The sequence below is a fragment of the Gymnoscopelus microlampas genome (genome assembly GCF_963454915.1).
Source record: "Gymnoscopelus microlampas genome assembly, chromosome: 6".
Lineage (NCBI taxonomy): Eukaryota > Metazoa > Chordata > Actinopteri > Myctophiformes > Myctophidae > Gymnoscopelus > Gymnoscopelus microlampas.
This window is the reverse complement of record NC_139943.1, coordinates 45996737-46021399: the sequence shown is the minus strand read 5'-3', so window position 1 is coordinate 46021399 and position 24663 is coordinate 45996737. Positions and strand designations below refer to the sequence as shown.

Below are 24663 nucleotides of genomic sequence, written 5' to 3'. Positions count from 1 at the left end.
TCACAATCTTTTGAAAATAGCAGATTTAAGGTACAAGGTCATGCACAATGCGCATCGCGACGCATTGTGAGCTTGTATATCGGCTACTTTCAAATGGCCAAAATGTATATAGGGCTGAAGTGGTTAATGTATTGTTTTGTACTAATAATCAAAATCTACAAAGTAACTAGTAACTAAAGTGTTCAAATAATAGTAGAGTAAAAGTACAATATTTGTCTCTAAGATGTAGTGGAATAGAAGTAAAAGTACTGAAAATTGGAAATACTCCCGTAAAATACAAAATACCTCAGAAAAGAAAAGTACAGTACTTGAGTAAATATACCTAGTTACTTTCCACCTTTGATTACAGTTTAAACTCAATCATCTGTTATTACAGATGAGTCAATCTCTCAGCTCTCTTTTAACTCTCTATTACAAGAGGATGCACTATATTGGAATGAAGCTCCATGATGTGAGAATAATGTTTATAGGGTAATGAACATGAGGCAGAAATAATGAATAGAACATGTTAAAATATTTATTTCAAAGAAGAGGTTGAAGGGGAGAGGGACAAAAAGAGTATACTTGTTCCCATGAGAATAACGATAGATCAGTGCTTGTAAACATACAGACTAGAACATTAGGCCCATCACATTCATTCATGTGATCTTAAACTCCACTTGGATATCAAGAACAATATGATTAGAGTTCGTTTTTGAAGTTGTAATAGATAGCTCAACATACTGATTGTTTTGCAGTCCGCAACGGGCATTCATCACCCACTTAGTTACTGTTCCAGAAGGATTCTGTCTGTATGTCCTGCCGCCATTACAAAACAATGATACCATAGTGGAGTCACAAAGATTAAAAGGAAGTTTATCAGCACGGTGTGGGAACGTGTGACATTTCAAGGGCCACACAATGAATTCTTTTATATGTACTGTACACACTTCCAAGTATGCTTTTTGACATCTATCAAATCTTTTGTTCATTAAAGCACACAAAAACTGATCAGGCCTGAAACTATACTCTCACAGAACCTAACAGAAACAATTTAAATTATTTATTTAGTAACACTTTTATTTGTTTAAAAAAACAAACAGAATATGTAAAGAAAATAACACGCCTTGGAATTCTAATATTGCTCAAACTTTCAGAGGAAATGGCATGTTTTGAATTGAAAAAAACAAATACAAAAAAACCCTTAAGTGTGGAATACACTACCACCCCTCCACCCCCACCCCTCCCCCTTTGTCCTGGCTTCACAAACTAAGCATAAAACAAACTTGAGATATGGAACAACCAAACGTGTTCTCCCTATATCTGGGCTAAAATCTATAAACATAAATAACAAAACAAAAACAAAAAAGCACAGTATTTTGGCTTTTACAATACACAGCTTTGAGAGTCCATCCAGTGTCCACTTTTCCTTCCTCGATTATGAAGATGAAGAAAACAACAACGACATTAACAACATCAACAACTACAAACAGAAAATGACAGCTTTCTGTGGAGAGGGAAAGAGAGAGAGAGAGGAGCGGAGAGCGGGAACTAATAAGTCCTTGTTTGTGTTTTTTTTGCTTGCATCTCTATCGCACCTCAGCGGAAGCCTGTTTTCGCCGTTGTCACGGCAGCAATGTACCAACAATAAGGTGTCCTTTTTTAGGTCCGTCCTCTGGGGCAGAGGCGCTGTGTGGCATTGGAATAGGTGCAAGGGGTGGGGGGAGGGGTGCTGGTGGTCCAAGGCAGGGCAGAAGGGGGGTGGGGGGGCTTTAGTCTGTAAAGTCTCTCCTCACTGTGGGAAGAAAAGTCGGGCCAGGGGGAAAAGAACCAGGAATTCCATCTCACACACACACGCACACTCTCGTACACATGCAGCTCCTGGCACCTCCGTGTCCACGAACACACTCACACACAGCTGGACCCAAACACCCCCCCGCCGGCCTCTAGGTGGTTCGCTCCTCGCCGTCCGCCTCCTGCTTTGTCCTCCGAAGGTTGCTCTTCATCTTGATGAACTCGGGGGTGTTCTCCTGCTCCTCCTCGTTTTTCTGCTGCTCCAGCTCCAACTGGAAGAAGAAACACAGACATGGGTTTAAAAATCACAGGCGGATGCTAATATGTAGGTTCAACTGTCTGGCCTACATATGAACGCTCTCTCTTTATGCATAAGGTGATAAGACCATGTTTTTCTACAGGCGGCCTCCGTTTATAGGGGTCAGTAACTTTCATCTTTAACAACTCTCCTGTCATGTGACACTGTGTGCTTCTGTTTCACAATGTGCAGAACTTCGCTCCTACTGTGCTCATTCTTTATGTTTTGTTTAGACACTGGAGAGACATATATATATATATATGCGATGCAATGCTAGAGAGCGGTCTAACAAACACTGACTCGGGACTCCTGAATCGCTGCCCTCCACACTCTCTTATCTAGCATCAGGGTCTTGAGCTCTACAGTGTTGTTAGTTAAAGCTGTCGCACCGCAGTGCCACTAGTTCCGACCTCCGGGTGCCTGACGCATACTATCTATCTATCTATCTATCTATCTTTATATATATATATAATAACTTTTTTTTAAAGCAGCTGATGAATATGTTCTGTTTCTGAAAATTCACCTGCTCAAGCTTCTGTTGTCGCTTCATTAGCTCGATCTCCAGGTCGCTCCTCTTCTTGTGGGCCTCCTGCTCCTCTTTCTGGGCCTTGAGAACCTGCTCCCTCTTCCTCTTTTCCAGAACCTTCTGGAGCTCTGGCTTGTTCTGGGCAGCCAGACCCCTGTGAGAGGACGAGCAGCGAGAGAGAGCACGTTACTAGTGGACAACAACTTAAGACAAAACAAATGCACATGAGATGGATGCTCACAGGTCATGCATAAGAGGCATGACCTGATTCTACTCTGACATGGAGGTCTGAAACCACTGCTACGAATTAAAACGTAATCGTAGTTTAATGTTGACTTTTCACATCCCAGATTAGTCCAGATTTGTCCGTCTAATCTGTGTATAAGCAGGTTCTTTAAGCGATCACTAGAGGGTTTTATGGGATCATGGCTTTTTCTTCTGTAAATACAAACATTTGTAGGGATAAAGACCTTCCTGAAAAATATTAACCACGTTATGAAATCCCATTTAGCCACGAATAAACATCTGTTACATGGGCACTGCCTTGGGTTAGGAATGCATTGCGACATAGGGAGGATTGTTGTGTTGTTTGTTTTGTAGTAAAACTGAACTTAAGGAGGACGGGGTCATTTCTGTACAGTACGAGCATCTCTAGATGAGCTGAAAATATAGCAACGAAGGAGGTGGGTGCTGAGGATTAGCCTTGAGAGTAATATAGTAGAGGCAGAAAGCAGAAAAAGATGCTCATTATGTAGGAGAAGGAGGTTGAGCGAGAGAAAGAGAGAGAGAGAGAGGGAGAGAGAGAGAGAGACATACGGCCAGCTTCAAAAGACAACAGAAACAAACATCAAAGTCTCAGATTAGGGAGGCACAGTAGCGCACACAAATGAAGAACCACAGGGCAAATTATCCATTTGTCCTTAAGGTCTACAGAGAGCAGCATGAAACTGATTACTCAACTCTTTCAAAGAAAACTAGGTTTATTGATTTACTGTCTGTCATCATGTCTGAGAATGCAAGTTGGAGGAAACATACTGCGGCCAGTTTGAGCTCAACACAACAGCGCCACGGTTTTAAGACGTTAATAAAAATGCCAACGATTACATAACCCAATGTCCTCATTGTTCCATTAACAGGTGGGAGTTCATTTCCACCAGGGTGGTCCCCGCCGTAGTTAAACATGTCCTGGTTTTCAGTGTTACATGGAGGGAGGGGTCCTATGAAAACACTTAGCCGGGCCTCGGTAGGGTAATTAATGTGATTAAGTCAGAGGGAGGAGGTCAAGGTTACTCTCATGGCAATAACAAGCTCCACTATGACAAGAGATGCTTCTGCTGGATGCTGCTCTGCTCTCTCTGGCATGTTACATAAGCATAGCCCCCTCGACCCCTGACCCCTCCCACTCAAAGAGAACCTCTGACTCTCGAGGAAGTTACCTAATAACTAATGCGTAGCATGTGCTCCATCCAAGGGCATTCATAAGTGCCTATCCTGACTTGTTAAAACTGATGTCACGCTTTTCCTGTGGATATGTGGAATGGAATGTGTACTTTGATTTGTGTGTCTGCTTCTCTGTGTGTGTTTGAGTGCGCTCGCGCGTGCATGTGTGTGTGTGTGTGTGTGTGTGTGTGTGTGTGTGTGTGTGTGTGTGTGTATAGGAGAGGTCATAACAACATAGGTAACTAAGGGAGGGAGAGACAGACAGGCAGACCCCCAGCTGGAGTTGGTTTTGTAATCCTGCTTACATAACACTTCTTTTTTTCCACTCTCTCCATCCATCCAGCCCCCCCCCCCCCCCCATCTCTCTCTCCTATATCACCGTGACTAATCCACCATGAGGCGAAACATCCTTTGTATTGCAGTACAGAGGAGAGAGCCAGTCATAACAAGTCTCCCATTTTGCCCCATTAAACCCACTTGGGGCCACTCTATAGGCCCTCTACTGGGACCCAGACCATAACACCCTACCCCGCGCAGTTCAGTGACATTGCGGCATCTCTTGGAACAACGCAAACACAACAATGAAGGGCATTGCTCTTCTCTGCTTCTGATAACATACAGTACAGTGTATTTGCTCCGCCCCTCAGCTTCTCCTCTGCGTTCATATTGTGGTTTCCATCCATAATGTACCTCAGTCTCTGACCTGTGTAAGGCTGAAGCATCCCTTCTGTGATGTAACAGCTGTTATGCGCCTGTGTGTGTGTGTGTGTGTGGGCAAACATGCGCAAGACTGTGTGCATTTATGGATGTATTTATAGCTCAGACTACAGAGCCGCAGGCAAATGTCCATAAGCAAACTTGTACACACACACACACACACACACACACACACACACACACACACACACACACACACACACACACACACACACACACACACACACACACACACACACACACACACACACACACACACACACACACACACACACACACACACACACACACACACACACACACCTCTCTGGCCGTGAATGTTTCATGTTAAGAGTTTTAATATTGTGCATTCCAGACTCGGAGTGAATCGAATTTTCTTTAAGCGATTTGTGACGCAGTAATATACTGAAGGTTTTATATAATACCTCTTATTAAAGTTTTAGGTGAAGGGCTTTACATAATGCTGATGCATCCCCCCTTGGGGTTGGAGGGACCAACGTCACCTGCTACATAACAGCAAGTCCAGTTCACATCAGAGCATCAGACCCAAAACTAACAGCACGACTACATAAGTCATTCTCACCCAAACAGCTAGCCTGCATAGAGTAGAGACCATCATAATGTATTGAACTCCTTATTCTAAGTCATGATCCTACATTTGGGGAAAGAACTTGTTTTGGATAAGGACTAGCTTGAATGTACAGTTAGTTCTACTTTTTTTGCCATCAGCAAATGAAGGGAAAGAGCATACATTCAGAAACGGCAGAAACTTATCCCGAACAACTTGATATAGATATAGAAACAATGATATAGTCTAAAATCATAGATAAGATAAGACAACTAGAATAAACCAGTAGTATTAGCTATAAAACCTTGTAAATCTTATTACTTTGAATTCAACCATCGTCATTAAGTGCCAGACTGATTTCCAGAACATTGGAAATAATCCAGTAAAGTAAAAAATACCATTTTTTAAAATTTAAGTACAGTACTTGAGTAAATGTACTTAGTCACTTTACACCACTGCTGATTTTATAGGTGTGCACAAGACAATGATAAGCCAATATATATGAAAGAGAGAGAGAGAGAGAGAGAGAGAGAGAGACAGAGAGCGACAGAGCGAGAGAGAGAGCGAGAGAGAGAGAGGCAAAGAGTCAGTGTTCCTGAGTTCTGACCTCTTCTGGTTCATGAGTAACTCTCTGTGGAGGTCCTGGTGGTTGCGGGAGGTCTTGACCGGGTTGATCAGCTTCTTGGGTTTGATGAGTTCATCACAGTCTCCCTCCAGGTAGTCCGGCTCCGCCATGACACTCCTGCCCCGTGACAGAGATAGACCAGGGTCACACGGATCTGTACGCACAGGGGCGAGAGGAGAGAGGAGGTTCATTCCAACACTGTCGTTAGAACATTCACACAGTCTCAGTTTCACCCATGTGAAGTCACTTTGAAATATCATTTCATTTACATAACTTCTAAAGTCAAATGTTCATCATCTATAGCAGGGGTTCTCAACCTTTTCAGGCCGCGACCGCGACCCCCCCAAAATAATCATATTTGAACTGGGGACCCCCCCCTCCAAGCACTTGGAATTGTAGAAGTTGAGGCATTACATTTTGTTTGACTCGGTTCCACAGATGTCGATTGTGAAAAAAGCCGATCTACAAGCTCACAACGCCTTGCAACGCAAGCCGTTGTGAGCTTGTAGATCAGCTATTTTCTTTGTTTTGCCTCTTTGTTATTATTTGACAATTTCGACAATGTATGACCAGTTTTTATAGTATAGTTTGTTGATGTTTTGGTAATGGTCATTTCATTTATTAATTTGCTTTTAGGTATTAAAAAGGTCTTAAAAGTCCTTAAATTGTTGCTTTACTGTCATCTGGGGACCCCCCCCTCCCCCCAAACAAAAAAGAAGAATCATATGGGGACCCCCCTGGGGGCATATTTTTTCCAGACTAGTATTCTTCCTGCTGAAAGAACACGAAAAGTCGAAAAGTCAAAGCTAGGTATGTAGCCCGGGCTCAGACGTTTGGGCTTGGTTGTAGATCAATGAGGTAATCAATGTTGGAATTATATAATTGTTCCACACTGTGAGGGGAGGAACATTTCATCCCTCCTGTCTAAGGCTGAGCGTGGGCGATATGGACAAAATTAGATATTGTATTTTTGACCAATTACCTTGATATCAAGATTGTAACAATAATATTGTATTGTGACAATATCAATAATTTTTGTACTTGGTTTTTAAATAAATGTTGAAAAATAGTTAAAGTAGCAGATCTATAAGATCTATCACAAAGCGGGTGAGCTTGTCTATTTTCGCAATTTCTGAATATTTGTGAAAGTATAAAATAGGGCTTGATTGAGTGACTCAAATCAGGGAAAGACAACATCCCAGGATATTATGAATCCCAGACGATATCTAGTCTCATTCACATCACAATATCAATACAATATCGATCTACCCAGCCCTACTCCTGCCAGTTGATGTGAAATCCATATGTAATACAACCAAAAGATTAAATCAGATCATCACAGAGTTCCTCCATTTAACAGCTCTTCATCTATGAAATAGTTATCAAGCAAACAAGCAAACATTATAAAGCCCATAAATAACTGTGAATGTCTGACGTCTTAAATTAACTACTAAGTACATGCAATAAAACCATAAATGTTTTTCTTTTTATTGCAACTTCAAACACAACTTCATTATTAGATTTTATGATACGGTCGACCACAACTACAAGAGAAATAGCCTATTGTTCTTCAGTCTGTAAAGGAAACATTTACCTGTGCATCTAACTTGAATGGTATAGCGGAGCCTATGTATGTTATGCACTTCACCATCCAAACTGTATTTGTAAGCACATCTAATGGTTTGTCACATCACAACATTGTACATTCACCACTGTTCTCAAGACACGTTTTGCTGATCAAACAACCAAGCAGACCATCTTACAAAGAGCACACAACCTCAAAACACACTGACACGCTCGATAAGAGTTTTAGAAAATCTTCCTGATGTATAGCTATGGTTCTAAAAGCTTTAAAAAGCCAAATCTAAATAAGCCTTTTTATCTGTATCAATGTCCAGCCTTTAACAACCAAAAATGCGTCTTTTGTACACTCAAATGCACAGTCATAGGTAGTTTATAAATTGCACACGCTGCCAATAACAACTTTTGTTCAACTCACCCTGCAGATGAAAGACGGGGTATCTAAACATAGTCGTCATCTCTGCTGCTACGTGTTTGTCCAATTTCAAGAAAACGATTTTGTCAAAGGAGTGAGAAAACGGCTTCTTTTAAAGTGCACTGGCTGCAGTCTGAATGAAGAGAGCTGTTTTGTCCTGCACACCAGCCTCCTGCTGAGGTTACTTTGAGAACAGTCTGCCTTGAGCTAGGTTTATTATTACTATCCACAGCGCAGCCCACTCAGATAATACGCCCCCTAACATCACCCCTCCCCTCTCCCTCTCCTATTCATCACGACTCTGGAGCAAGACCAGCAAAAACAGGCATGCTTTTTCTAGGCTTAAAGTGTGTGTCTCTCCAGATTCCACCATATAATATTTACTTATACAGTATATTTATATATATATATATGCCTCCCTTTTAATTTAATTACTAATATCATACAGTAATAATTAATATATGTTTTTTTTCCGACACCATCGCGACAGTATTGATTGATCGATTGAATACTTTAACAATTTGCAAAAAAGCACAATTTACAAAAAGGATGCTAAAAGGATAACCCAAGAAAGCCTATGGCTTGTTTCCATTGGGGTCCTGTCCTGTGTATTCAATTCATCAAAAATTAATTGAATATAGAGGGGTGGTTTTGTGGTTTTCTGACACTTATGCAATGTCAAAATAATTCAACTTAAAATGAGTGAACACAACTGTAAACCGTCACATTGTTGTCTTTGCACGTGTTGGAGACAATAACATCCCAGAGACCGCCATCAAAACAAACCCACAAAAAAACAGCGTAATGATCCTTGGGTGCCACCAGAGGGCGACACTCGCACACCACAGAAGTCAAACTATGCCAGTTACATAACAAAGACCCCACCAGATAAACATGGGTTTTGGCTGCACATAACATAGAACAAAGAGCAGTGGCACAAAATGTTCTAAAATCACGGAATATACTGAAAAGTTGAATATTATCGCTTTCCAATGTGTTATAAAGCTGCTATGAACCCACTGTATCACATTCACGGCAGCCAATTACTGGAGTAATTGAGGATATTGCCTGCTGGGTGAATTGACATATGCTGTTTTGTAGATACAGTATGTGAGAGTGTGAGAGAGCGAGAGGGAGGGAGGTCAGTGGCACGGCTTGTGATGCTGAGAAAGAGGAGGCTGTGTCTTTTGGCTAGTGTGTGTGTGTGTGTGTGTGTGTGTGTGTGTGTGTGTGTGTGTGTGTGTGTGTGTGTGTGTGTGTGTGTGTGTGTGTGTGTGTGTGTGTGTGTGTGTGTGTGTGTGTGTGTGTCCATGTACGTGCGTATGTGTAAGCGAGCGAGAGGGAGGGAGAGAGAGAGAGCACACGTGCTGGGTGCTTTGGGTACATCAAAGGAGTCCTGTGTTGGTGCTAGTGGTGGGGGGTTGAGGAACTATAACAGGCTGACGGTGTTGTGAAAGTGTCCGTTAGCTTAACACATCTGCTGCTACTTCCTGTATGCCCCAAGGGAGATGGGAAGTGACATAGGGAGTTCAAACAGCCCTGCAACCCTCAAATTGAAGCCCAGTTAAAATCCGGCCTTTTCATCACTCAGTCGCGCCCATATAATTTGGTTTTCCCATTATGTCGCAGCTGGGAGCAGTGCAGAATATAGATGAATGTGTGTCAGGGGGAGTACATTACACTGTCCTTCACTGGTCACTGGTCATTCAAAACCCAAACACCTTCCTGTTTGTAGACGTTTTTTGTGTGGTGCAGATCTTGCTCCAGTCCAACTACATCACAGGAAATATGCAATATTTTGTTCTAGCGTGTGTACATGCAGTGCATCTTTGTGCAGAGCCATCTGTACAGTGACAGTGCAAATGTGCCTTTTATCTTTACCATTGTGTGTGTGTGTGTGTGTGTGTGTGTGTGTGTGCGTGCGTGCGTGCGTGTGTGCGTGCGTGCGTGCGTGCATGTGTGCGTGTTCATTCGTGCGTGTTATGAAGGAACACCGTGTTTGGGACAACGCTGTCTGCTGTTCCAGGAATCTCCATTAAGATGGTTTGTTTATTGGTTTTGGAAGCACACCCTCTCAGGAGTGCGCGCGTGCACACAAACACTTAATGAGCATCCATAAGAGCGAGGACTCCGTGTGCCTCCAGGGAAAACAGACGCGGCATTGAGGACTGTCTGAGGAAATGTCTGAGCATCACTTCTGTTAAAGCAAGCAGAGCCAGGTGAAAAGGCAGGGGAGAGAGGTGATACAAGTGAGCCAAAGGACATGCTAACAAAGGAGAACAATTTATACTGTTGTATGACAAAAATATTGGATCTATTCTATAAGCTCACATCGCTTCACAGATCGTGTTGTGAGCCTATATTTATTTCAGCGTACAACACAAATCGTACACAATCGTAAGTATAAATAGGATAGGATCCTCTGTGTACTCCCTTCTCACAGTGTCATTCTCAGGATCTGACCTTTATGTGACCATGAGCTCACATCCTTACGGTCATGTGACTAATCGAACGTCCAAGAAAATAAGCAAACTGTCCCACATGGCACTAGAGGAAACAGACCATCTATTACAATCAGTGGACAACCATACCCATGGCAACATGTCAATGACAATTTTGTACAAGTGATTTAGAGGGTCTTCTTTGTACTTTAATATTTTTAATTTAAAAGCATAGCAATTTCTGTACTTTGTATGGCCTACCTACATACAAGTGTATATACCTCTGCGTTTTCCTGGGTAACCTCTCTTCCCTAGCAACAGAACTCGCTCTAAATGTATAATAGAATCTTATGTTTTAATATTGCCTATGGCACATAAATTGCATAAGATCTAACGTGCCACATCATTCACCCATCTATGTATACACGGATGTGTGTGAGTCACTTTATATGTGTGACTTTATGGCATAGTGGACAGCATGTGATTGGATGTGTGTGTGGCTACTGATCAAACACGTGTTCGTGGCAGTGTGGGTGCATGTCAGAGAGAGAGAGAGAGAGAGCATATCCTTGTTGTAGGTTGCATTAGAGCTAATTGAATGATGTCCTTGGAAGGGCTTGGTACCCACACTACACTGCATTGTTGCATCAGCAATACTTGCTCTGTCCAGCTACAGTGTGACGTAAAATAATAGGCAACTCACACTCACACACACACACACACACACACACACACACACACACATCTCAGCAATCCATATCCCAGGGGTCTGGCGCATTGAAACAAGGATAGACTCTTGTGTTCTCGGTTGATACCGACAATAAGCCACTACAACAACCTACTTACTTATTATTGTTGTTGTTACTGTGATGCCTACCTCTACCCTTACACTGACTGTAATCTCTAACCTCAAAAAAGTAAGAACCAAGAAAATGTCCTAATTTTCCAGGAATGTCATCTCAGCCCCATTTATACAGAGATCCTGCAATGGTTGCATTAAGAAGATCATTATTGCCGGCTTTAAAGTGACACCAATTGCACAAAGTCAGAGGAACATCTTGCATGCACACAACACAACACACCCCTACATTTCCTCTCAACTGTCATTTTTGCACGGTCACCATAGAGACAGCATCACTCACACCTCATCGACGGAAGGAACACTCAAAACAGGAAATGCCTATATACCAACTTATTGACACACTATGGCTCTCTCTTTTTCCGTTTGCATGTTTTCAAGAATTCAATTTGCCTTCCAGGAAAGTAGGTGCCATCAGTAACAGGAAACAACAAAGTACACATCACAATTTTATTATCGAACCAACTACAGGCAGACTTTGCACCTGGCAGAGGACCTTATGTAGCTATTTTTGATCATCCTTTTTGTCACCTTTTCGGCAATCTATGCTCTTGTAAGGGCCTAGTTCAGCTCTATGCGTCCTTCTCTGACCGCAAACACTTACACACCTACAGAAGCAGGATTGCACGTTTTCTGTGAAGACTACAGGAAAGAGACAGACGTAGTAAACAGTGTAATAAGCTGTATGGGGAGCAGTATAGACGGGGCATCAAGGCCACTGTGGCCTCAGGGCATATAACTAATTGAGGGGCAGAAAGGCTAAACTGAGGGACAACGGCGGCCTTCATGGCCTCCATGAAATTCCTGCCCTGGTTCATACGCTAACCCAGTACCCCGACAACTGATTTGCAAATTATTTCAGATTTCTATGGTTATACTGGAATAATATACATTATAATAATAATAATATATATATAATCATATAATAACTGTAATTTTCATGACAGTACTGTTTTTGTACTGTTTGACCCGAGGAAGAATAGTCAATGCTGAGGCAGTAGCTAATGGGGATCTGAAATAAACAACAATATAAAGGTACCATGTTCTTTCCTGGTACGGTTTCTGGAACTTACTAGGCTATTATGTGAATTATATGATCTTACCGTGTACTTGGGCAGAACAAAAGATATCCACACAATTTGCCTAACTTCATACAAAGTCCCATGGCTTTTTACAGACAAATTAATGTCTATAAAAAGGGATCTAAAACATACACCGTCCCTGTTTCAACCCGAGATAGAGGGAGATAGAGATAGAGGGAGAGAGGGAGATAAAGATAGAGGGAGAGAGAAAGAGAGAGAGAGCGCAGATGGGCAGCAAGGCTAATGAAGAGGGATGGGCAGGAGAAGCTAGGTTGGCCATCATTACTCCTACACTTTTTTCACTGCCAGGGAAGAGACAGACAAGACTGTAGAGGCTACAGGAAAGACAGAATATATGAAAGGGAAAATAATTAGTGATGAAGGAGAAGGAGAGGATAGACAGACATGAGAAGAAAGGGCTGTGGCTGAAGACTTGGCCAGGCTAGAAGGAAAACTTAACAGAGAACCGACAGAAGCTATGAAGTTCTTGCTCTCTTTATCTAACAGTTCTACGGAGAAGAAAGAGATAAATTGAAGAGGATAAATTGAAGAGGAAGGGAGTAAACGTAAAAAGGGAGAAAGAGAGGGAGACAAGAAAAGGATGATAAAGACCTGCACGGAAAGAAGGGTGAGAGTTGAGAAAGGCTGAGGAAAGGGCAGATCAGACGAAAAATGGCGAAAGATCGCACGTTTTACTTATCTGTCGCCAACTACAGTTCCAGTTGTTCTGCATCCCTTTTTGGAAAATAAATAAAAGAGTGCGAAAGATGGAAAGAGAGTAGGAGGAGGTAGAGAACAGCTGGCGGCCTGCTTCACCATCTGACCCCATGTCCCCTATGACACTCAAACACAGACACACAAAACGCACACACAGAGCATGTTATCCATAGCGCTGCGGGGGGGAGGTGGGGGGGAGCCTGGTGTTAGCCGGTCAACCATCATTGGCTCCAAAGACGTGTCTGTCACCAGACCACTCCCAATCTGTCACTAGTGAGCCAGCCAGGATCACAGGCGTCTGACTGACACACAGGTGCCTCAGCTTAGACTCAATCAGTTTTTTTGGGATGAGATTGATTGAACATTCCCTGCCCTGTTTTTATTTGAATAATTCATATAATATAACACTAACCAAACATAAAAGATTGTACCCACCAAGAGGAAACTATGGCAAATATTCTAGCAAGTCAATTTTCCCGCTAACACTTCTCTGTTCAAATCCTCCCTCTCTCTTCCACTCATTCACTCTCCCTTTCATTCAGCCAGATCCATGTCTCTCTCATGCACACAGATGGGAGGCCCACCCCTCAAGGGAAATTACGTCATCAATACCCCTAAAGCAAGCCCCACACCCACTTTCCTTCTCTCACACACACACACACACACACACACACACACACACACACACACACACACACACACACACACACACACACACACACACACACACACACACACACACACACACACACACACACACACACACACACACACACACACAGTGTGAGAAGACCCAGGTCTTTCGGTTAGTCTGCGTGTTAATGAAGCGGTCATTTGGCCATAAAGTGGAGAGGCCCTAATTAAAACACAAGGATACATGGCCTTTAAACTGACAGCTGCTGGGGGATGGGGGCCAGGGATGAAGAGCGAGCGAGAGAGTGAGAGAGAGAGAGGGCCAGCTTGTGACGATGAACGCATGTCCCACGTCGAGTCCACACACCGCTCATTTTTTACACACACTGGCCTTTAAGATGCATAAATCATGTAGAGGTATACAATAGTGTGACACATTGCATAAGCTTGCCCCAGCAAAAATCCACCGCATTCAACCACTGAATTTGTGTTTGCACCTAGGAGTCAAAACGGGTTTAATGACCCTCCGGCTTAGACAGTACCTGCCCCGGATATAAGCCAAGAAGACAAGCAGTGAATTCCACAAGAACTACTGCGATATAAACACAACACACTCTATGCAAAACGTGTGTGTGCCTGTACACAATTAGAACCAACTGCATGAAATATCTCACGTCATCGGCCCTCACTTAAGACCCAAAATTTCAAAGTTCTTGGGGGAAGTATACAAAAGCTAGCACAGTGTGGTATGTAGTATACTGTACAGTATGTGGGTCAGGAGAGACAGAAAGAAAGACAGGAGACAGAGCGAGGGAATGCAATGGTTCAGCGAGAATATGCTGGGAGTTTGCGTTTGGGGGTTGTGGTCTGTTTCTTATTTCCTGCCTGGGAGAGGGGAATGGGGGCCTGGAACGGAGCAAGGTTGAGCAGTATAGTCACCGTAAAAATCTGGAGTGTTCGTTTAACTCTCGACAGTGTAAAAAAGGATCCATTTGTACACCCTCTGAGTCAAATGAAAACACCCCGGCCTTTGCTGTGTATGAGAGAGAGGGAAAGAGCAGCTGAATCCTGGCGAGGCTCATCATTCACTGACCCCTGAGAGCTACTCGAGACACACTCTCCACGCAATGTCGTCACCGGGGGAGACACTGGGGTGTGGGAAATTGTAAGTGGGGTGGTAAGGGTTCATAAAACCCACACACGTCTGTCTGCCCGTGCGTACGTACAATACAAAATGTAATGACGTTTTCAGGCTTTAACTATGCACTGTGGACTGTATGGAGGCAAACAGCATGCCTGATGGGCATCTGTGACCGGTACGTTGCTGCATCTCTCTTCTTAATAAAATTGCACTCCTGTACCGTGCAGGTTGGCAGTGTACAAGCTTATTCTTATGGTTGATGTGCACTTTCTGCCTACGCACCTGTCAAAACAAGCCTATCTTGTAGTGTTTTACACACAATGAACAAGCGATGGATTTAAGAAGTATATTGTGACCGGCAACAGTACCCCCTTGACAGATCAAGTAGACATTTACATGGGGCAAGTGGATTTGAAAATGACTTAAAAACCTTAATGTTGGACCCTGCAGTATATCCTCTGATACATGTGACATGACTAGCTGCTTCTTTTCCTCTGAAAGTGATGCATTTCACTGGGAGGGCAACATGCAAATATAATAAAACGTTACATTAGTACTGTTGTTGATACATTTATTGTGTGCAGTACCGTAGCTGTTGAGTGCTCCTGGTGGCTCATCTTGAGATTCTCACTCGCAGCAACTCTATAAATAAAAGTTCTCCCAACAGCGTTTATGGCTGGAATGGAAACGCAAAACAACCCTTCACTTGTTCACTTAGAAGCCTGCAAAAAGTACCAGTCCAGAAAACAGACGCAAGAAAGCAGGGTTGCCCCCAGGAAAGGCTGCACGAGATGGACAAAATGTCATACCTCGATACTTAAGCCAAATATCTTAGCGATATAATATTAATAACCTATACAATATGACTATGTGTACACACACTTATTTTATATTTGAAGTGTAACAATAGTATTTTTAAGTCCACCCACTGGAAGTCAAATGCTTACTTTCGTGAGATTTTCCAGTGGTCTGATCGTACAGTAAACCAACATTAAACGCCTTGGTAAGCTGCTTGCTGCATTTAAGTCTTAGCACGTCACATCGTGATCGTGTCTCATGCACACACAGTCCATGCCAGAGTTGAATAGCATATTTTTTTCCTCTGTGACATGCACAGGTGTAGAGGGGTTGAATGGGCTGAACGTGAAAACAAGCCATCAAACACTTGCGAGCATGGAGGGCTGTTTGTGAATGGCTGATTTTAGCTTTACATGCATGTGTGTGTGGGGGGGGGGGGGGGTGGGGGGGCTGTCCATATCATTCCCTTTTGTGATGTTAATATCTTGCATGTTCATATGTAAATAATGATATAATGATGCCTGGCACGCTCTCCTGATGGTAAAGGGCCTGTGACAAGTTGGGTGTCATCATGTACATAATCAAAATACAACTACAGGGGCGCCCGCTGTAGTTGTATGCGGTCCAGCCGCATACCACACATATAAAGCCTGACAGCACGTTGCAGGTTTGAATCCCGATCCCAACAACCTTTTCTGTGCGTCACTCCCCATCTCTCTCTCCCCGTTTCCAGTCCTATATACACTGTGTATACTATCAATAAAGGCAGAAAAGAGCCCCAAAAAAACTACATTTGCCATTGTGGTAAATCTTTCTGATGTAAAGTATCGGTTCTGAGTGACCAGTGCAGCCGTGGCAACTGAAATGGTCAGGGGGAAACCGTGGACAGCGCTGCTGAAGCACTGCTTTCCTCCACAGAAGTTTCACAGCTGGTTGAACAACACTCTGCTCTAATTACTTTGGTTTTCAGGAGTACGCCGCTCTGACTGGCTGACAAAGTCAAATAGCCAAAATAGTTCCCACTGCCCATTCAAATGTATCGCAACACCCCATCGATGGCAAAGTCGCTCCTCCAGAAATCTCCCACAGTCCATTGAAATGCATTGCAACATCCCATCTCTGGGAGAAAAAGTCGCAGCAAAGTTTCTGTTCAGGTCTCCACATCTTTTTTTTATGCATTAATGAAAAAATGGGTTACAAAAATCGTGGGATAAAAATGTTAAAAGAAAAAAGGAAAAAAAGTAAGAAAGTGTGAACTTGCTACAGTAGGTTCTGTTGACAGGCTCAAAATGCTTAGGGCTTATCTATGAATCATTATTATTCATATTTGTAACTACTATATAAAGTACGTAACCTTTACTAGACTTGGTCATATTGTTTAACTTTCCGTTTTCTAAATTTGCTACTGTCCTCCAAACAGCGGGGTTGGGAGGGGGGGGGGGTAATTGGGTAGTCTTTCTTACAATTTATATAGCTAATACTATGTTGGATTCATGCATATTTCCAGACATTTAAAACAAAACAACAAATAGTTGGGTGGCCCCCCTGCAGTGACTACGAGGACCCGCTAGGGGTCACGGACCCCCTGTTGAATACCCATGCTGTAGATTGAAGTGCAAAAATGTCAGTGAAACAAGCAGTCACCAGCCACCACTGTGGCTTAAGTTGGGTTCCTCCGACACATGTGTACAGTAGATGGTTCAAACACATTTATTGAAGAGAGTGGCCAAAAGGTACAATGAGCATGTTAGCATTTTGACGTTAAAATACTATCTTTTCCTTTTTAGCAGCATGTACACATGAGTCTTGACATCACTGTTTTGCATTAAGGAACTGTCAGCACTCAGCATTGATAGGCGTGTCAACAATTCCAAATTCTGGTTCTCGATTCCCATCTTTACTGGGGAAATGGCAATGCAATACAATGCAGTCCAACAGCCAACACTGGCTCCCCCAGCAGCTCAGCTGTATTCATTAGCCAGCCCTAAACACAGGAGCTGGAGCTGAATCAATAGATTAAATAGTAATAAATGTAATTGAAAAGACAGTTGAGACATTTGTGTGTGTGTGTGTGTGTAAGAGACAGAGATATAACAAGAGAGAATGTGTTTGTTTGTTTTTTTCCTTAAAATTGCGGAGGATGTGTCTTCATACAGAACAGCACTTTTTGACAAATACCGTGATAGAACATCACAGGAGAGTAAACTACATATTTTGTCAACATCTAGATTGAGTGTCAATGCTATGCTATGGACAGTGAACTTTTTGCCATTATTCTCTGTGAACTATACCATTGAGAAATGTCTGGGTTACAGCAGGTTTGTACAGTCACTTCATCGGTGATCGTGACAGTGGTGAGTGAAATTGTTTGTACAAGTACGTATCCACGTAGAATCCCATTGCCTACAGTACAAAAAAGTCGGAGGGACGTCCCAATCATTCGTTAAAGAATGCATTTCTGTGATCTCACAACTACGAAAACTAACGTCAGGGAAATAATAATGATTTGACATGCGGTCGTGTGGATCTATAAATAGGATAATATAATTAATTCGCTTGGATGACGGCTAGATAATGAATGTGTACACGCGGATTAGGGTGACGAAAAAGCCTGTCCGCGCATCTCTACTCCGTATTGACCAACGTTATTTTTGAGCTGTCGCTCGGGCTCCTGTTGCTGCGCGTTGCGAGAGCCCCAGGGGCCACGGCACAGAGGCAGATTACAGAATGAATGGGACAGGCACAGACACCACTTTGAGTCACCCCACGGGAATGTGATGAACCTGCAAACTCCCATTATTGAGCTGGAAGGCACACACACACACACGATGGTCACACAACACGGTACATTTTAGCACATAGGTGTTTGCATACAAACACAAATTGCATATGAATGTCATTTGGATACATACTACTCTGCACACCTGTCTTTAAAAAGAAAACAAATGAAAGTGCTTATGCTGACCAAGGACTGGGCAATCGTCTCACTGAGGTTGTGTGTGTGTGAGTGTGAGTGTGAGTGTGAGTGTGAGTGTGAGTGTGAGTGTGTGTGTGTGTGTGTGTGTGTGTGTGTGTGTGTGTCTGCCAGTCTGAGGTCACAGCTGCCAGTCAGATACAAAGGCTGTCCTATAGCCCAACTATACTCCCCATACAACTGGCAGCGACAATTGTTCACCTATATACCGTATGTAGGTCTGATGGCAACAGTTGTGGTTGGACAGGCGTGTGAGAGAGTGGGGGGGGGGGGGGGGGGACTGCAGTGCCACATATATGCCCTGACAAGGACAAATAGATCCTAACAAGGCCTGCCGTTATATAGAGATATTTCAAACCCAAGCATTCACTGTGTGGATCGCTGTACTCACATACTGTATTATTTACTGTATTACTGAAATCTCTTTCACATTATCCTTCTTGATGCCCATTACTCTGGCATTGTAAATAGCTCAAAAAACTAAACAGATTAACAGTTTGGGTTTATAAATGTGAAGAATTAGCCATTAAAGAAAGATACACTTGTATTTGTGTCACAGCTCCAGCATCCACTCCTGTTGAACAATGCTTTGTGTTCTGCTGTGCTGTGTGATACCCCTAGAAGACAGGCAAACCCAGCCCCGCTCCATCATCCATTGGCTGAGCACAGCTGGGAGTCCCGCTCTCATTGGCCGAGGAGCACATTGGGGAGGATTAGGGAGAGTCTCCTTTGTTTACATGCTGGTACAGAAAAAAAAGATATGAAAAGGAACCCCAATAACAACTGTTACCTCGGGCAACCAGGCGATTTCCCGTTAAAGACAAGACGGACACATGGGAACACAGACGGAGCGCGCACACGCACGCGCACGGACATGGATAACGAGGTAACCAGGTGCCCCAGAAACAGACCCAGAGAGTCTTTGTTCTCAATAATCTGTCCTTTATGTGCATACAGAGCCACTTGAGAAGGTTGCACGCACACACACATACTATATACATGTGCACCCTCAATCATGCATGTGCCGCCATTGCACACACATACAATTCTATGAATACCTTACGGGACAGCTGGTAATCATAGGGTTTCGTGGCACGATAAAACTTTCCGAAGCCATTATGAGTATATACTCTGCAACTTCGTCTGACCTCAGGCAGCAAAGATGTGGCTCTGTCTTTCCACAAGCGCACGTCCGCATGCCTCCTTCCTCTAATAAGACAAGATCATACGTCTTCGTTTTGATTCAGAGACTTATACTAAGAGCTTAATCCAATTCATGCGATCTCAAGACTCCCAATCTTTCTGCATTTCAACCTAACAAGCTCTGTAAACAGGACAACGTTTACTGTACATGCACGAGCGCGTGCGTGTGTGACATGATCCATTCTCTTCTATGACTACATAAGGGTGTGTGGCAGCGTAATGGTACTTTATTCTGATTGAAGCTCCTACAGAACAGAAAGAAAATCAATGAGATGCACTGGAGTAGCTGCGTGTGTGTGTGTGTGTGTATGTGTATGTGTATGTGTATGTGTATGTGTATGTGTATGTGTATGTGTATGCGTATGTGTATGTGTATGTGTATGTGTATGTGTACATGTGTATGTGTACTCTTTGTTCTATGATCTTAGTCTTGCATGCAGCATGGACCATATCCGCCTCAAGTCCTAAACATGCTCAAACAAAGGAAAGTCTACCCTACACATGATCGTACGTACAACCATCCAGACATGTCTGACACTGTACAGATGCTGAGGGGCAGTACCCCCTGGCTGTCTGTCAAGAAATTCAATACCTGATCTGTGACATCATGAGCGAAAACCATGGCAACAAAACCACAACGTGGTGTAAACAGACCCTTTGTGCTATTGGTAGAAGTCTGTGATTTCATCACTGCTGTGTGCATTGCATCATTGGGGGTTATTCAGTCCAGATGAAGAGGCGCGCGGAGTACAAAACCTATTGTCAGTAGAGCCCAACCGATATATCAGTTTGCCTGATAAATGGGACATTATTTGACTTTATTTATTACATCAATATCACCAATTATGCAGATGATATGTCCCGAGTTTTTACCACTTTAAACCTTGTGTCCGTATTTTGGGCATGACATTATAGGTGGACATTTTCACATCTTGATGCGTTGTGAACTTGTAGGTCGTTTTTTTTTAAGTGGTTAAATAGATTCATTTTTAATATATATATACAAAATGATTTTCATAATCGGTGGTCTAGGACTCTCCAAAATCAAGATTGGCATCGCTCCCAGAAATATGGTATTGGCTGTGTTCTAACTGTGAGTGGGCAAATGGTGAAAGATAGTTTTATATTTAAAAAAGCAGCATTCAACAAAACGTTTTAAAAAGTAAACATCTTTATACTCGCCCGGAATAAAAAACATCCAAGTGATGAAGAAAGACCAACCGGATTCTACAGAAAAAGCCAACTAAGTGTGAAAGCAATGTCCACTACTACTACAGCCAGTTAAACAGGAAACCTCAGCTCTTTGCTCCAGAAAAGGGAAGTGTGCGTGTACCACAAAACATCTTAAGATACTGAAGTAGGAACCAAGATGTCAGCGAGCAGCTGGAGTGCAGATGAAAGAAACTCAAACTTACTAAATGTAGTCATACACAGCAATTAGCGGAGAAATGTTTACAGGCGGATGCAACAAGGCAACTGTAGTCTCTTACTACCTATGATTCTGAAAAAGACAGAGAGAAGTGAGGGTGTGTAAACAGTAACACACACACACACACACACACACACACACACACACACACACACACACACACACACACACACACACACACACACACACACACACACACACACACACACACACACACACACACACACACACACACACAGTAATAGTGCAGCATGGGCTTCATCTAGGGCTCAGTGCATTCTGCTGACTAAGGAAGTTTGTGGGCACAGACAGAGCAACAGGGCCGATGGATAAGACCACCAACACGTGTGGCTGTCTCGTCTGTACTCTGTAACCCCCCCAGACACTCACACGCGCGCACACAAACACAAAACTGGCCTAAAAACCTCAGCTCAACTTAAGGAGTAAACATTAATGGCGACTACTGTGATGTGATACGCTACTATGTGGATGGAAAACAGGGAGTGGGACACATTCCATCATGAAATACCTGAGAACAGTGGACACATTCCACTGACTGGCACATTCCATTCCACAACGTACGCATTCCATTCTAGAATGGAGCCGCGCACAATACTTTAATTGACATGATTTGTCCTCCTTGGAGTCCCAATAGGAACAGAACATGCCAGGACATTCCATAATGCATCCCCCCCCACCCCACCCCACCCCACCCCACATCCCCTCTGTCTGTGTGACAGTATCAGCTCTTTACGGGAAGTAAGAGGCAGCAAGAGAGACAGAGAGAGCAGGAGAAAAGGAGAGAGGAGGAGGAGGGGAGTTCAAAGATCAGAAAACAGATGTAAATCGTTTTGCAAACTCCCCTCCAAATGACTAACACATGTGCGGGGCCTTTCCCCTCCACTCCACATACTACTCACTATTGGGCAACTTACTCATTCATAGTATTACTCTTTTATGTCACTTTCTCTTTCCTCGGAAAACATCTAATCATTGAGATATATAGACCAGTGGTTCTTCTATAAGTGGATTCCAAGGACTCTTGGGGTTCCTTTAGAGGGGTCTAACTTGACCCTTACAAGTTTGTAACTCTGACAGTATACAAACGGAACCAAATGGACCCTAACGGGTCCATTTGGTTCCATTTGTATACTGTCAGAGTTAAGGGGAGACCTTGAAATGTCAACGTTTGGGAACCATAGATATAGAGTCACAGCTTAGATCCGGTTACCGTACTTTATGTTATAAAGTACAATTCTGTTTACCCCCTCCACTCAGAAAATACCCCCCCACACACACACACACACACACACACACACACACACACACACACACACACACACACACACACACACACACACACACACACACACACACACAGATGTTCACCCAGCAGCACATACTTGTGTGATATACTATATTACAGACTCTAGTTAAAGATTGACAGCAACAGTGCCTGCCAATCTTTTTGACAAAGCAAACTATTTCATAATAGCACTGTATAAACTGCATCCTTGCAGCTGACATCCTTATTATATTAAAGACAACACCCCCCCACCCCCCACACACACGACCCCTCCCTCACTCTAGGGGTGACAGTTGGGAGACATTTCACTGATGACAGTACTACAGTGTGTGTCAGAGTGAGATGACTAAAGCCATGTGTTTCGTCGGAGTGGTCAGTAATGTTGTCATCATGGTTGTGCTCTTACTCACACATATTCTTACACACACACACCCCACGAATTCAACCAGAACTCCTCGATCAGAACCCAGTCTCTCCTTTCTAACCGATTCTCACATACTGACCTAATTAAAAAAAAAACAAAGCCCAGAAGCTAGATCATCATTCTGTTGCACATCTGTTCCTCTCCTTAAAAACTAGATATGATTAACTCAAAGAGGACACCATTGTATAGTTATGGTCCGGCACATGTGATGATATTGCTTTTGTGTTATTTGTATGTTATGTTGATTGAATTGAATACTTAGGACATCAATGGAAACAAGTCCACTAGGACTTTTTTGTCTAAATCCTTTTAGACCCAAGTGTATGACAGTACTTCGTCTCGTTTTCATTTCTGTCTAATAAAGTATTCAATCTATCAATCAATGCTGTTCAATTATGCCAATCTCAATCTGTCTGTCCAGTGTCCCGTCGGTCAATCATGCGCTGCAACAAAAGAAAACAACCGATCAAGGTTGAGTTTGTTTTTCTGCGGTCAGTCTCATGCGATTTCTATTTGAAGGGTCTTACTTTCCTCCCCTTCCTTCTTTGTTTAGCTTTTTGTCCGAATAAAGCCCAGATCGGGGGGGGTCCCACACTGTCTGCACGAGGCCCGACGGGACAGACAGCAAAAACGTGCTGCTTTGTTGGTGCGCTCATGAAACAATCCTAGGACAACACACACAAGCAGCCCACATCACACACACACACACACACGCACACACCTACCTCAAACTCGATCCCGACGAACACTTTCCCAACTCGGGCTTCTTTAATATTCAAAATGACAAAGTGGTTACTAAAGCCCACATCGGCGCGTCTTCTCCCTCCCCGGATCACTTCTCTGGGGTTATAATAAGGTGTGTCTGTGCTTTTTCTCCCTCTTGGAAACTGTTCAATAGCTAGCACACACACACACACACACTCTCAGTCAGGACCCATAGAAAATGTAAATTAAGGCTGGGATGGGAGGGGCTGATGTGACGTCACGTCCAGGGGGGCTCCTCCCTCTCCCCGTCTGTTCACTGATCTAGACTTGGGGAGACCCCTCACACTGGGGGCGGGGCGGGGCGGGGCGTGGACGGAACGCCAAAGAATGGGCAGTGGCTGCTACTGCCAAATAACTACTAGGTACAGTACCATACACCACTGGTTCCCAAACAGTGGGTCGGGACCCATTTGTGGGTCACGGGTCCATTTTCATGGGTCGCGAGTAATTATCCCCTTTACTTTTTTTTTCCTATATTTTGTTTTTAATTATTTTAATTATAATTGTTTTAATTCCCCTCAAATAAAAAATGTTCATGGTTTAAGATATGTCAGACATTTTTCAAAAATAATTTCATTAATAAATGCAAAAATAGGCTGTCACAGGGAGGTGGTAAAATGTATCTTTTGGGTCTGGAGCTAAAAAGTTTGCGTTTGGGAACCAGTGCCATACACGACGCACGTGCTATCATGCACGTCTCTCTCTCTCTCTCTCTCTCTCTCTCTCTCTCTCTGTCACACACACACACTCTCTCTCTCTCTCTCACTCACACACACACACACACACACACACACACACACACACACACACACACACACACACACACACACACACACACACGCACACGCACACGCACACGCACACGCACACACACACACAGCAGTACACACACGTAGCAGAACTTTAAAACACACAGCACACTTTGTTTTCCTACACCTTATCAGCCTG

General features: G+C 43.2%; 1 protein-coding gene across 2 annotated transcripts; it reads right to left on the bottom strand.

Moving 5' to 3' along the window:
• Positions 1-503: 503 nt before the first annotated feature.
• Positions 504-23877, bottom strand: fam107b (family with sequence similarity 107 member B). Of its 2 annotated transcripts, none has more exons than XM_084059187.1 (4): positions 23676-23877; positions 5930-6101; positions 2595-2751; positions 504-2045 (listed from the first exon to the last, which is right to left on the bottom strand). In XM_084059187.1, exons 2-4 carry the CDS (start codon positions 6055-6057, stop codon positions 1926-1928), a joined length of 405 nt encoding a protein of 134 aa, XP_083915313.1. In that variant the 5' UTR covers positions 6058-6101; positions 23676-23877; the 3' UTR covers positions 504-1925. The 2 variants fall into 2 exon arrangements, with proteins under 2 accessions (XP_083915313.1, XP_083915312.1); XM_084059186.1 differs by lacking the exon at positions 23676-23877 and adding an exon at positions 7947-8123.
• Between the last annotated feature and the right edge of the window lie 786 nt (positions 23878-24663).

Bases quoted from the DNA above. Each gene is read 5' to 3' on its own strand.
- fam107b (XM_084059186.1), bottom strand. From the start codon at position 7,986: ATGACGACTATGTTTAGATACCCCGTCTTTCATCTGCAGG. The intron at 6,102-7,946 runs GTGAGTTGAACA...CTGTGCGTACAG, and splicing joins CCCCGTCTTTCATCTGCAGG to ATCCGTGTGACCCTGGTCTA. The intron at 2,046-2,594 runs GTGAATTTTCAG...TTCTTCTTCCAG, and splicing joins GACAACAGAAGCTTGAGCAG to TTGGAGCTGGAGCAGCAGAA.